The sequence below is a fragment of the Macaca thibetana genome, chromosome 18 (genome assembly GCF_024542745.1).
Source record: "Macaca thibetana thibetana isolate TM-01 chromosome 18, ASM2454274v1, whole genome shotgun sequence".
Classification (NCBI taxonomy): Eukaryota; Metazoa; Chordata; class Mammalia; order Primates; family Cercopithecidae; genus Macaca; species Macaca thibetana.
In genome coordinates, this window is record NC_065595.1 from 58,414,418 (window position 1) to 58,429,599 (window position 15,182).

Here is a 15,182-nt window from a genome sequence, read left to right on the forward strand (position 1 = left end):
TGTTGAAGAAGCACAGGTGACCCATAGGACATCGGATTCTTACAGACCATAAACTGCTGATATTCCAGGTAGTCAGACATTATTCAAAGGACCTGTTGCAAATCATGCCACTGTCTTTCAAGTCAAGTTAGTACTTAATATGTGCCAGGTATTGTGCTCGGCACTTGGCATGGACTATCTCACTTAATCCTGTGATTTATATACTGTTTGCCTGTATTTTAGATTAGAAAGATGAGAGCTGGATAACTTGCCCAAGGTCACAGAGCTCATCCACTGCCAAGCAGGGACTTGAAGCCTAGTGATCTGCTTGCATACCCAACACTCTTAACCATAGTTCTGGCCCACCTTATGATATCAGGGTGCATGCGGGCCTTACTGAATTCCCCAGAAAAACACACACACACTGGCTATGGACACTGTCCCTCCAAAGAGTAGCATTCACCAGGACTAAGGAAGACATTCGTTCTCTTGAAAGATTCAGACTGAACCCCACAGAATGACTGTAATAAGTGCAAGAAGTAAACAATACTGTCGACTCAGGGAGCCACAGTTATATGCCACCATTCTGTATTGTGAAACAGCCTCCTGATTTCCTGAAATCTACTCAACAATGAAGAAAATACAAAGAGGCTGTTGGAATCATTTCTATGTATCTTCTGATAAGGGTAACGTCTGCAACCTCAGGTGAGCTTTAAGACTTCAAGGCACGTTGCAAAAGGAAAAAAGTGAAAGGAAATCGCTCTGTTCTTGGGCCAGAATATATTTCATTCACAAAGAAAAAAAAATCTGAACTTTCTAGAATGTTTTTAACCATTGATCCCAAACAAAATGCTTATCATCTCAAATCTAATACTGGGTCCTTCCCAACTTAAAAAAACTGTCCCCAATGCACATGGAGAGTGGTAACTAACCCCATGGGTCAACTTCAAATAAGCCAAGGTATAAAAGGTATAAAACAGCTCCAAAAGGACTACGCTTTGAAAGGAAGGCCTTAAAGCATTTTGCAAACTTCACATGCACTTGTTTTATATGAGTATCTATAGCCACATAGAGCATAAAAAGAAAGCTTTGAAAAGGGAAGGAACTCACTGTACAGAAGACAAAACAATACCCTTTTTATTTTTAAAACTCTGGTGAAATAGGTTTCCATAGGACATCCCATTCAAAAAAAATTAATGTAAACCAACCTGCCTGTGGGTTAGTCACACTATACAGATTTCATCAGAGTGTTTACAGATACCTAGAGTATTTACAAATTCTATCCGTTAGGTAGTAAAGTGTTGTTGCAATTTTTCCAGCACATATTCCACAGTAAAATAAAGGGGGTATATTGGTGTTCTTGTATAAAAATCCTTAACAAATAGAGAAAGGCAATTTTCCTGAGAGAAGATTTGTTCTTGAAATATTTTTCTTTAACAATTGGAAATATAGAAATGGGATGTAGTTGTAAAAGAAGCATAAGAATGTCTAAGTTAACATTTTTCTTTTAAATTATTTTAAGTACCATTAAGTTAAAATGTTTACATTCATTATAAAAAAAATGCTGTTAAATCTTATGCAAATGATTTAACACTGATTGCTGCAACGCAAATTGCACTTTTAAAAAAAATTATTGTATACATGGAAGAAAAATATCTTGTTTGCTACCCTGTTTACAAATTCTGACTGACTTCAGATCAGCCACACAATACGAACTTTGAGAAACGTCAGTCACAGTGTATGTTAAAGTTACAATGCAGTCTTGCAAACTGAGTAATATTTTTGACAAGAGACCTCATGAACCGACTCAGCCTCCAGAGATGTGTACCAAATGGCCTCAAGTGATCTTCTCCACGAACGCACGTGAAATCTGGATGTGGAAAAGGTATGAAGAAATTCTGGAACAACCAAAATTGATCAGAAGAAGTACATGATTTTGGACAAAATGCAAAATCTTTTTTAAAAAATCTCTCTCAATATTCCTTAGCAGGCAAGGCCCAGGTCCTAGTCCTGGTTTCTGGAAGCGGAGCAGGGTCCGCCCCGGAGGCGGGCTGGCTGGAGTGGCCCTGGCCAGAGAGGGAGGCAACGCGCCCAGCTGCACCGGCCCTTCCCTTCCATCTTCTCTCACTCTTCAGCAAGCCTCCTGGGGAAAACATCTCTTTCAAAATAAAGGCACGAGAATCACGTTCTGTCAGCGCAGTCGCCACTGTCTGGACTGCTGCACAAAAGCAGAGACGAGTGGAGTGAGGCCCGCGGCGGAGCCCTCCCTGCCTCTTGGCGGCATGGGCTCAGGCCAGGGCCAGGGCGCACCAGGAATCCTGTCGCACGGAGGACGTGACTTCGGCCGGCGAGGCCAGACTGACGCCTATGTAGAGCCCATCTTGACCCGAATATTTGAGCTCGCTGTTCTCGGGATTGGTGCTCTCTCCCGCGCCAGTCATCACCGGGGCACCCGCCTGGCAGAAGAGGGGAACAGAGAGGAGAGACGAGAAGGGGAGAGGCGGTTACCATCCTGCTAGTTAAGAACATGAGAACTAATGAACGGGTCAGTGCAGCCAGGGCCAGAGCTGCTCCTGGGCGGACCCAGGGCAGGGCAAGTGAGGTCGGCATTACTATCCCCTGCCCCCAGCAAGCGGGGGCTTTTCCCTGCATTGCACTGCGGTGCCACTGACCTGACCCTGGCCACTCAAGCCTTGGAAACTTTAGAACTCAGGGCAGGAGCCACTGGCAAGATGCAGAGCTGGACAAAAGGAAGGGGAACTGAAGGAATCCTATTTGTCAAAAGTGCCAAGTTCTAAGATCTCTGACGGTGAAACAAACCTCACTGTGTGGGTAAACAGGCATTAATGATGCTCGCACAACCTAATCATTTCCAAAGAGAAACGTGCGCACGTGCACACATACATACACACACACACACACACACACAGCTCTAACAAGGCTTATCCAGTGATGGCAAAGTCTTTTAGACTTTTTAGAAAAGCTACACAGTTCAACGTTCCCTGATAAGTGAAATTTTTTAGCACTGACTTCATGGAAAATAAGCCCGTGCATATACAGGTTTTAAAATCTACCTCATTTACCTTAATTCTTTACAAGAACAGTCCATCTCTGAAGCAGACCACATTATAAAGAAAATGCTAACATCCTCTATCTGCCATGCATGATCATGGCAATGATTTCTTTTTTTTTTTTTGAAACAAAGAGTCTCACTGTCTCCCAGGCTGGAGTGCAGTGGCACTTGGGTTCAAGTGATTCTCCTGCCTCAGCCTCCCGAGTAGCTGGGATTACAGGCACGCACCACCACGCCCGGCTAATTTTTGCATTTTCAGTAGAGACAGGGTTTCACCATGTTGGCCAGGCTGGTCTCGAACTCCTGACCTCAGGTGATCTGCCTGCCTCAGCCTCCCAGGGTGCTGGGATTACAGGCATGAGCCACTGTGCCCAGCCACAATGATTTCTTGAAGCACAAGTTCACCTTTCCCCTCTTCCACCCATTCCTCCTATTCATATGAGAAAGGCCAAATAGGAAACATCATATAATTTAGTAGAATCAAACCAAAATAACTAAAATCTGTTCAGACAACAGTTTGAATAAACTTGCTTTTGAGATGCTTTTTGAAAAATCTCACCATAATCATGTACTTTTTAAAATCACCTTTTTCCTTCTAAAAGTTCAGGAGCTCTTATTCCTTCCAAGCTTTCAGGGTTCCATTCTATAAATTACCAGATACTTGTTATTTGACAGAGGTAGGACATTGTGTACTTTTCAAAGAATTTCTTTTTTACATACATAATCTCATTAAATCCTTAAAACAGCCATTTCTCTGGCAGTAGACACAGGCAGAACAGAAAGGAAGTGTGCCGAGCCTCTGCGGCCTGCAAGTGAATGAGGTTCAACTCTACTCGTTTTTCCAACAAGATCTGGTTTGCTCTCAACCCTCACCATAAGCGCATGAGGCTGGGAGGAGGCAGGACTTCAGGGAGCAAGCCCTCTGAGTCTAAACACCCAAACTTCCTTCCTCCCAACCAGACAGACCAAACCCAACCCCTCCACAGGTAACCACTCCTTCCCTTTCCCAGCAGAAAGGTTTTATGAAAATCCAGCAACAACACTGGCCCCACACCCAAACTTCTGTTCACATAACGCAAGTGTAAAGACTTAAACTGAGGGTTTTAGGTGCATTAAAAAGCAAATTTCACAAAATCAGTGAGATGTCTAAAGCTTCAGATGGATTCTCGTGGCAATTCTGAAAGAGCTAAAATAATCCTGTCCAAAGAACTGAATGCCATGAACGTGGTTATACTTACAAACACAGTGATTAACTTTAGCCCTTAATTCCAGACTCTACGAGAAGCAAATCCAGTGTGGATCCAGATTTAACCCTCAAATAAATAAGCAAAAGGATGATATTCCATTACAAAAGAATTAGTTATTTAGAAAGGAACTATTAGAGTGAGCTTCCTTATAATGATATATGTCATGTCCAACTTTGCATTGATTTTCTTATTCCAAAACTGGCACATCAGCATGCATCTGACTAAATCTGACTTCACCGCAACAAGTGTTATTTTCTGAAATGGACAAGGTTCCTGAACTGGCCCAGGAAACAGCCCATCTCAAATGGCAGGGAAATGCCAAGACAGCAGAGGGGTCTGTCACCATCACCACAGCCCACAACAAGAAACATAACCAGGCTGGGCACGGTGGCTCGTGCCTTCAATCCCAACACTTTGGGAAGCCGAGGAGGGAGGATCACTTAAGCCCAGGAGTTTGAGACCAGCTTGGGCAACATAGGGAGACCCCATCTCTACAAAAAATACAAAAGTTAGCTGGGCATGTAGTCCCAGCTATTTGGGGAGCTGAGGTGGAAGAATTGCTTGAGTCTACGTGATGGAGGCTGCAGTGAGCTATGACTGCATCACTGCACTCCAGCCTGAGGGACAGAGCAAGATCCTGTCTCTAAAAAGTAAAAATTAAAAAAAAAGAAAGAAAAGAAAAAAAGAAATATTGGCAAAGCACCAACTGACAGCCAGACACTAGACCAGGAGCCTGAAAGATAGTCACCGCCCCAGGAGCTCCCAGGCTATGTGGGTAGCCAGGATCCGTACACATTAGAAAGTTGACTGTTGGCTGCTTATCATGAATGACAAATGAATGGCTGAGACAGGAAGGTAGCCCAGGAGTCAGAAAAGGAATAGCAGAGGGCAAGGACTCCTGGGCAAGGAACCAAAGGCAGCCCGCACCGGAGCCTGGGGAGGAGGGGAAGCAGCTTGGACTCTCAAGACCTGTCCTGATTCAGTCCCTTGCTGAATGCAGTCCCCCCGAGCCTCCTCTGTGCCCAGGTCCTCACATTTCCCACCTCAGGGATGGCTGTGACAATTAAATGAGCTCATGTGTGTAAAAGCGAAGGCAAGGTGCCTTGCCATGTTAAACATTCCATAAACGGAAGCTATTGTTACCGGCGAGAGAAGCATGTTCAAAATGGGAGGCAGGACGGATGAAGAGAGGCGGTCACCTGGCCTGCTCAGAAGAAAAGCCAGCTGAAAAACAGAAGGATGAAGCAAAAGAGTGAAGAGACCATGTGGGAGAGGTAAACCAGAAGCCTGACATACAACTCTGTGTGCCTCAGTGTCCACACCTATAAAGTGGGATAAAAAGAGACGCCTATGTCATAAGGTTATTGCAAGAATTAAATTGGCTAGGCCAGGCGCAGTGGCCCACACCTGTAATCCCAGCACTTTGGGAGGCTGAGGCAGGTGGATCACCTTGGATCAGGAGTTTGAGACCAGCCTGACCAACGTGGTGAAACCTCATCTCTACTAATACACAAAATTAGCAGGGCAAGGTAAAGCATGCTTGTAAACCCAGCTACTCAGAAGGCTGAGGCAGGCTGCAGTGAGCCGAGATTGCGCCATTGCACTCCAGCCTGGGCAACAAGAGTGAAACTCCATCTCAAAAAAAAAAAAAAAAAAAAAATTAAATTGATTAATATATGTAAAGCCCTTGTAACAGTGTCTGAGAACAGTAAAGATTATGTCAGTATAAGCTACTCTTGTTATCTAATTATTATTGTTACGCTTAAGAGGCTTAGATGTAATTTATTCTCCTCATTCTATCCTTCAGCCCAGGCATGTTACCCCATCACCAGGCAGGGGTAGAAGCAGTGGGAACATAGTCGGAGCTCAAAGAGAACCACTGACAGTTCTTCACAAAAATAAATCAAAGTGTTCTGTAGCCATTCAATGACTCCCTTTTTTATTTATTTATTTTTTAATTTTTATTTTTGAGATAGAGCCTCGCTCTGTTGTCCAGGCTGGAGTGCGCTGGATGCGATCTCAGCTCACTGCAACCTCCGCCTCCTGGGCTGAAGAGATCCTCCCATCTCAGCCTCTCGAATAGCTGGGACCACAGACATGTGCCACCATGCCCAGCCAATTTTTGTATTTTTTGTAGAGATGGGGTTTCACCATGTTACCCGGGCTATTCTCAAACTCCTGAGCTCAAGGGATCCACCTGCCTTGGTCCCCCAAAGTGCTGGGATTACAGGCATGAGCCACCACACCTGGTCACTCATTGACTCTTTTTCAACAAGCCACATTAAAGAAACGTGAACACCCTGAATGTTATTCTTACACCTGCGTAACAATCCCAAAAGCAACTGGCCAAAATAACCTGTCTTTTTTTCAGACAAAATGTTAAGCTAAACCTCAAATTCCACGAGTGATGCACTCCTAAAAATGAATCTGCTCATTTGCAATTAAAAGCAATAGCTGAGCCTGTCAGAAGAAAAATGGGGCAAGTACTTGTGCCCAATGCTTGGTAGCCTTATTTTATGTGTAGATATAGTAATATTTAAACATGAAATACTGCAAAGAAAGGCTGATGTTACATGATAACACCAGTTCCCTCACTCATGGCTAGCAGGGCTACATTCCGGTACACCCACCTTACAGAAGGCAATTAGCTGCAGTGTCAAGAGCCATCCAGAAGTTTAGACCCTACTTCGCCCTGTAATTTCACTTCTGGAAATGTATTATAAGGAAATAATTCAAAAGAAGGGAAAGGCTCCGCAAAGGAAGCCAACCGTCGCAAGGTTACTTCTAATAGTAGAAACCATAGAAACAATCTAATGTCTAATAATGTGGGAACGGTTTAGAAAAGCAGGGTACATCCGCTCAATGAACTATTATGCAATTATTAAAAATAATAAGATCATGGAGCAAAATGGAAAAAAATCCTGTAACACCATGTTAAGCAAAAAACAGCAAGATATTAATGACACGTCATAACTGCAATTTATCCATGCACATGTGTAAGTATTACAAAGGTCCCCTGGGAGGAGGGGACAAACAGGGGACTAGCTGAGAGGGCCAAGTCTATTAGGCATCTATAACTTTCTTTGAATATCTTTCTTTGAATACTTAAATTGAATTGCATAGTACATCTATTTAGGTTGGTGTCAAAGTAATTAATTGCAGTTTTTGGCATTGAAAGTAATGACAAAACCCACAACTACTTTTGCACCAACCTAGTAACTTTGGGGATGAATAGAGGACGTGAGTACCAGAAAACACAAGGCACTTGAGGGACAAGCCAACCTTGATGGGATCAGAAAGTGGCTTGAAAAAATAGGAGGGAACCAGAGTCGGGGCACTAACAGAAGGGCGGGTCAGAAGGGCTCCCATCCACCCCTGAAATCATCTCCCTGCCACCTGGCATAGGACAGGGCCTGGCCAACCACACACATGTGAAACACACAGTTCTATACAAGTTAAAACACCCAACACGTTGACTCCATGCATCAGTGTAACTTCAGCTCTCAAAACCAATATTCTCTCACTCTGTCACCCAGGCTGGAGTACAGTGGTGGGATCTCGGCTCACTACAACCTCCGCCTCCCGAGTTCAAGTGATTCTCCTGCCTCAGTCTCCAGAGTAGCTGGGATTACAAGTGCCCACCACTACACCAGGCTGATTTTTGTATTTTTAGTAGACTTTGGGTGTCACCATGTTGGCCAGGCTGGTCTCGAACTCCTGACCTCAAGTGATCCGCCTGCCTCGGCCTCCCAAAGTACTGGGATTACAGGCATGAGCCACCGTGCCTGGCCTCAAAACCAATATTCTAAAAGCAGAAGGCGTTCAGAGTTGGCACAACGACTCTTCTTAAGAAGAGTGGCTTGTCCTGTTATTGTTCATCTTTCAAGTCCCTTTCCCTCACTAATGATAGTCAAGAGCTGCCTACTGAGAATCAGTACAATGTGTGTGTATGTGGGCCGTGGGGGGTGGAAATCAGAGAAAAATGTAATATGATCCTGGACCTAATACACACACATACAAACACACATATAAATTTCAATTGGTTAATATATTTTCCCACAAATAATTCAACCCTTCAAAGGACTTTAGTTCAGATTGCAGACATTGCAACCCAGCAAAAGCAGGCACTTCACTAACCTAGACCAACCTAAACAAACGTTCCTGAACAAAAGGGAGGGAGAGCTCCGGAATGCCCACGGCTCAACCATCCTCCCTCCTTTCGGCAGGCAGCACAGGCCAGGCGGAGGTCCCTGCTCTCTCCCTGATCAAAGTGCAAGGAGGGTGGAGCAGAAATCGGCTCTGTGTTTCCATTCAAGGCTTATCTGCCCTCCACCCTCCCACAGACAACTGAAAATGGAGGTACTTCCTGTTGAAAGAATGTGTTATCAGGGCCAGACCCAGCCTGGGCTTACCACTGAAAGCTGGCCGGGTTAGGTGGGAGACAGGCAGAGCAGCTGGGCTGGAAAACTCTCTCCAAAAGGAATAAATGACTTCAGGGAGAGCTTGGGCTGCTACAGATTGGGACATGGAAAATATCTGCTAGCCTGAGAAGCAGCCACAGTTCATCTTTAGATCACCTGGAATTTTTTTTTTTTTTTTCCTGTGAGGAGCCTTCACTCAATTTTGGACACATATCTGAAAAGTCAAAGATTTCTGATTGGATCAACTCATGGAGACAAATGCCCAGCAGTGTCTCTCTTTGTTTTCCTTCATTTCGCACATCCCATAATGGGGAGGGCGAGAGACAGCTTCTGATGGGAAGGCAACACAGCCGAGAAAAGGAAACCCTGAAAGGGCGTAGCCTTTTCCAGAGAAAAACATGGGTTCTTTGGCTTGTGGATTACATGCATACATTTCCTTTGAGGAAGAAAACCAGAGAGGAGTGTATCGGGCATGCTCTATCTTCCTTGCTGGAATCTCTCTTCATGCAGTCTCGGTCTGAAGAAAGAAAACACGGCGCCCCAGGCAGGCTGAAGGACGACCGTGTGATCCTTCCCAGAGCAGACGACTTTGATGGTGATCACACTGCCTCCTTCACTGCAAGGCAGACTGTCGGCTCCCCCAGCCTCTGATCCGTCCTTCCTACACATCTCAGTGAGATTGTGCTTTCGGCTTTTTCTTGTGTGAGGGGAAGCCAGCCGTCCCTCACTGCCAAAGCTCTTCTCTGCTTTTGTAACCTCTAGGTTAGACTCCTGTGGTGCTTTATAGCTGCCTTCCTCAAAAGAGGAATTAAAAACTTTGTATAAATTCCAACAAAGGGGAAATGCTTTCCTGCAAATCGTAACTTCCACTATATAAACTACGATTATTTCAGTTTGGCTGGAGGTAACAGATGACCAGACACAAAGTGACTCAATAATAGTTTAGAAGGTGACACATGAAAGACACATGAACACACAGATTCTGTCTCCACCAGGACATGTGAAAACCAATCACAATGAAACTCGAATTCTTAACAACTTAATAAAACAAAAAAACACAGACAACTTCTCTCTAGAGGGAGAGTCACCGTCACCTCAGCTGATGACCTAACTATTCAGCAGAACAGTTTTGTATTTTTTTTTAATTCAACAAACAAATTCCTTACTGGAAATTTCACCAGCTGCTCCCCGACTCTGCCCCAACCCCTAACCCTCTAGCCCCTTCTAGGCCTGAGTAGGCAAGGATATAGCCACACCAAGGGATACTGCCCTTTTCAAGAAGAGGAAAGCAATTCTATGCACATAATCTATTCCGGACAAAAGAGCAAATTGTTTTATGTATCTGTGCACACTCAACAGCAAGCATGCTGTGGTGAAGAAAGGCACCAGTGAAACTCTGTAAGTATTCTGGGATTATCACCAAAACACTGATGTACAAATAGAAATTGCAAGGGAGAGGGTTTGTCCCACAACTTGAAGTCAATGAGCACCCTAAAGAAAAAGCTTATCTTCTAAATGAATCAGAATGAATCACACTACTAATCTTCAAATTAAGTGGGACAGAATCCTGAGGCAAGATTTAAAACCTGGTGAATTATTATCTTAATTTTTATAACAAAACTCACTTTTCAGGAGATGGATGAGCATCTTAATCTCTCCATCTTAATTACAGAAAACCTACCAAGAAGCATTTACAATGCACTTAAACCACAGAAAGCATTAGGAAAGTACTAACTAAGTATCAGAAGGAATAAAAAATTTGCTCTCAGAGAAATACAAATCTCTAAAATGTGTTTACTTTCTTAACACCATAACTCTACACCTCTAAATTTCCCCGTTAAGAAAGTGAGGATCTTATTCTAATATCTTGGGATGAAAAAAAAAAATGCCATGCAAATAAAGCTGATCACTATTAACTTCCAAGACCTGTATTTAAGTAGTGCTATTCTTCTTAAACTTCAAAGAGGTCTCCAGGCATCTCCCACTTACTCTACACAATACTCCTCAGGACCAGATGGTAGGAATTACTTTTCCCCTTTAGTAGAAGGAGGAAAACAGAGGATTTACAGAACCTTGGCAGCTCACTATACTCACACAGACAGAGCTGGAACTAGCGCCTGGCTGCTGGAATCCGTTTCCTCCCAGCTGCTAATCCGTGAACCCCCAGAATAAACTTTTGACCATATTCAGGCTTCACCACGAATCAAGCAACTAAATTTAATGACAGCTTTAAATGTAAAATACTTGTGTTTAATAAAATTAAAATATGGTTCTGCAGCATGTGGCCCAGCTCTGGTGAAACCGTGCCAGGCCAACAACCAAACAGGCAGCGCACCATCAAGTCGGATCATGATTTAAGCATCGTCAGATGTTGACTTGGAACTGTTTACTCATAAGACCCCAACAGGACATTAAAATCAATGCCTTGTTATGTACTTGTTCAAATCATTCTTAAAATATGAGGTTAATAAAATAATGCCTTTGTGCTCAGTCTCACAAATTCCGAGTACCGAGCCTTTTAAAAAGCCTGATGTGATGGGTAGCTGACTGGTGAATTGTCATACTGCCAACACCTGTCTTTGGAGATGCTTTTTTAAATTATTAGAATTTCAGAGAAAATTAACAGGTAGGTCTAAACACGAACAGAACTAACAGATTGTACTTAATTCATATCCACTGGATCTTCATACTGCTAGTAACTCTTCTGGCAGACACCCATGAAATGCATAATAAATTACTTTTGTTCCAGTAAAGGAATTCGTTTTCTTCGAAGATTCATTTAGCAATAACCTTTCAGAGCAATCTAAGCCAGATTTCTTAAATTTGGCCATGTTTTCCCGTAACATTATTTCATGTTTTCTGACAATTTTGTATATCTTATAGGGGTGGCGGGGAGGGGGGGGAAGAAAATTGCAAAGAATCTGTAATTTGAAAGAAAAGCTGTGTTCTGGGATGAGGCTGTAAGAAATGGTGAATAACTTCTGCCCATACTTATTCTTTATCCAGTATTCTGGCTATCAGATAGTGATAATGAGTCACTTATTAAATAAACCACAATTCTGTGATAAATTATGTGGACATATGTTACAAACTATTTAAAGCTTTACTGTTTTCTAATGTACATACAAAGCCATTGGATACTGATGTAGCACACAGTGCATTTTTTAACTACTTCTTACCATCCTCCCTGTCATACACACACACACACACACACACACAGAGGATTCAAAAAAAAAAAAAGGAAGTCTAGAAAAAGCCTTGAGATCAGAATGAAAGTATGCAAATCCGCATGCTTGAACATTCCCTGCTGGGGTGACGTGTGACTTTCATGCGAAGGCCAATGTGGTCAGACAAGAACATGAGTTATTAGAAGGGGCTGTGAACGTAGAAAGAAAGGGAGCCTGGCACATAGGGAGCATGAAGATAAAACGCCAACGAAATATTTATGTTCATGGCTTGTAGCATGTGGCAAGTGGGATATTAATAACTCTGATGATTGGTCAACTCCCTGGGAGTGGTAACAGCCCTGGACTGGGAGGCAGGAGACGTCGGTTCCAGTCCCGGCTTCAACACTGGCTTGTTTTGTGACCTTAAGGAGTCATTCCGGATCTTGGTTTATAAATGAGGCAATAATAATATCTAACCACACAACTCTCTCACAGACCCTTTGGGAGATTAATGATTTTTTAACCCCTTTGCTACTCATTTAGAAACGAGTGTTTTGGACGATAGACTCTGAAAAAAAAAAAAAAAGAATAGGTACTTGCCTATTAAGAAATGCTTTTACAGTGATTTCTTCATAAATATTCATTAAAGATAATTTGAACATTCTGAAAAGTTCCAAAACTTAGCATTTGCTTGTGTATGGATTTAAATCGTAGCATTAGAAGATTTCAGTACTGCAATCTGTGTTTCTCTTAAAAGAACCTTGTTATAACCACATTAGCTATGTCAACAAAAGTTAATTTTTACTACTTTTTTTTTTAACTTAATGTTACCCAACTGCCATATTCTTCCTACCACTACACATTTGTTTTCTAAGTATAACACTGATAAGAAAATTTGCATTAAGTGCCTTAAATACATTCTTGGTCAAGAGCAAAAAACTTCTCTCACACTGTTTTCGCACCTGTTTCAGTGGGAGGATATCTGATGCTGAAATTGTTCATCAAAGTTAGTCAAATTTCTTTAAGAAAACGTTCTTTCTTCTCTCTAAAGATTTCAAAGAAATGAACTGATATCACATATTAATCTAACACGCTGTAGTGGCAACAACATTGACCGCATCAGCCAGACCTGCGGCCAATTGCTTCTCAATTTGACACCGGACCCGGGAACTGTTCTTTACCTTCTGCATCTCACTTAGAAGGAGGAGTAAAAAATAAAATGTATCTAAAGCACCTGGCACATAAAAGGTACCTGACAGAAACTAATTTCCTGCCTCCCTATGTTCACTATCTTATAAGTGAGAGAGTATAGGAAAAGGAAAAACTTCTCCAAAGCAAGAGCACTATGATAAAATCGAAGACCAATCCACCACTGTTTGCCTCTGGAGTCCTCTAGAAGCTCTGTGGCATATTCAAGTTAAAAATGAAGCAGTAATTTTCTGCTCCAGCCCCAGCAGTCTCTTGCATTAGAGCTCGCCTTCATAGGTTCCTCGGAGCAACTTAACAGTATAAGCACAACACAAGTCCTTCACAAACGTTCCTTTCAGCTCTTTCACAGGAACTATAATTTTGTGACCAACCATAGTGCACAGTAAATCAAAAATAATTCCATCACTTGGAGAAAAAGACAGCGGAGTGTAAATCTGCTAATAAAGACTCCCCCTCTACTGGAAAATGCATAGTAAGCTACAGGACCTACTAAGGTGTTTTTCTATTTCCACCACGGGATGCAAATATTATATGTGAAATAAAATCTATAAAAACCGTTTAAAATATTTACCTGCCTAAGCTTTCTTCAGAGGCCTTATAAAGCACATCAAATAATCTTAACTTGAGTCAGTCCCTAGATCACTGCTGTTGGCCACAAGCACTTATGGGTGCTTAACTCCTTCAAACGACCACACAGCTCAGGGGTGACTACATTAGGGAAATAGGTCTAGCTAAGCACACAGCATCCTAGAAGCACACAGGGGACGGGAACGATGACACCTATTTACTAGCAAGAAACAGAACAAAAGAGTGGTTAAGATACACCCAAACAGGCCCAGATGCAGCCAGCGAGGAACCTGAGTCTCTCTCTCTCAGGTTATTGTCCACCTCTCTTTGTGGAAGTTGTGTATCACCAGCAATGCCCCACAAAGGTGAGGACACACATTTCCCATCCCTAACACGCCATGTCTAATACGTTTCCATTAGAAGAGGTAACCAGGCAGCCACTCCAACCACCCGGCCCCCAGAATCCCTGGAGGCAGAGAAATCCAGTGCCGGCCTAAAGAAGGTCAGCGCATAGAACCAGCTGCCGGAGATGTTTTTCCTCCCTAATTGTGAGGAGGAAACTCTGCTTGTAAACTTGACAAGCAGGCGCATGCTACATTTGTTTACATCAATTATCAAAATACAGAACCCTCCAGTAAGAAGGTCCAATTGTTGGACTCAAGTGTACAGACAGAAAACACATTTGTCACCAAAGCAGGATTTAAATAAAGTCCATCACATCATTTGGGCCCTGACGTTGATTTGAAATATTTTCAACTATCTACTTTCCACCCGTTCTATCAGCCTCACTTCCTGCCTTTGGCTTCTTACACCCTACACTCCAGCCACAATGAACTAACTATTTCCCTTCAGCTCCAAAGATTCCCATGCCTTCTTCTTTCCTGGATACCTCTGTCCCAATTTTTTCCTTGTAAAAATCCTAACTAATTATAATTTCCTCTACTCTGTGAAGCCATCTCCAACTCTAGCTATCATTCCTTTAAAGCACGTCCAAATCTGACCAGTAGTAAGATCTATGTCTATACCTGTCTCTCTCCACCCACCCCTACCACCTGCATGTTTTAAACAATTCCAGATGTGGCACTTTGTTTTACTCAAATGGAACAAGGACCAGTAAAGCAAGGGCTGGTCAGATATATTTCTCTCTCCATTTACCTTCAATACTTTATGTTTAATGATGATTTCAATATTATATGGGTAGTTTTAATATTAAATAGGGTTTACATTTTTTTTTCATTTTATTTTAGAAATAGAAAGAGACAGGAGTCTTGCTATGTTGCGCAGGTTGATCTAACTCCTGGACTCAAGTGATCCTCCAGCCTCAGCCTCCCAAAGAACTGGGATTCCAGGCATGAGCCACTGCACCTGGCCTAATTTTTTAAAACAATTATTTATAGAAACTATTTTGAGGCAGGCATAATATGTTCAGTGACTTCTCATTCTCAGACATTGTCTTATTGCTAATTTTTCTGTAGCTGCCATTTTCAGATATTATTGCTAATTTCATCTCCAAATTAAT

The 15,182-nt window shown here is 42.6% G+C and overlaps 1 protein-coding gene across 1 annotated transcript in view; it reads right to left on the reverse strand.

Moving 5' to 3' along the window:
* Positions 1 to 1,091: 1,091 nt before the first annotated feature.
* Positions 1,092 to 15,182, reverse strand: part of GATA6 (GATA binding protein 6) — a 32,854-nt gene continuing 18,763 nt past the window's right edge. Inside the window, exon 7 of the mRNA XM_050767621.1 lies at positions 1,092 to 2,435. Within this exon, the coding sequence (XP_050623578.1) occupies positions 2,268 to 2,435 (168 nt within the window). The 3' untranslated portion in view covers positions 1,092 to 2,267. The remainder of the gene's footprint in view (positions 2,436 to 15,182) is intronic.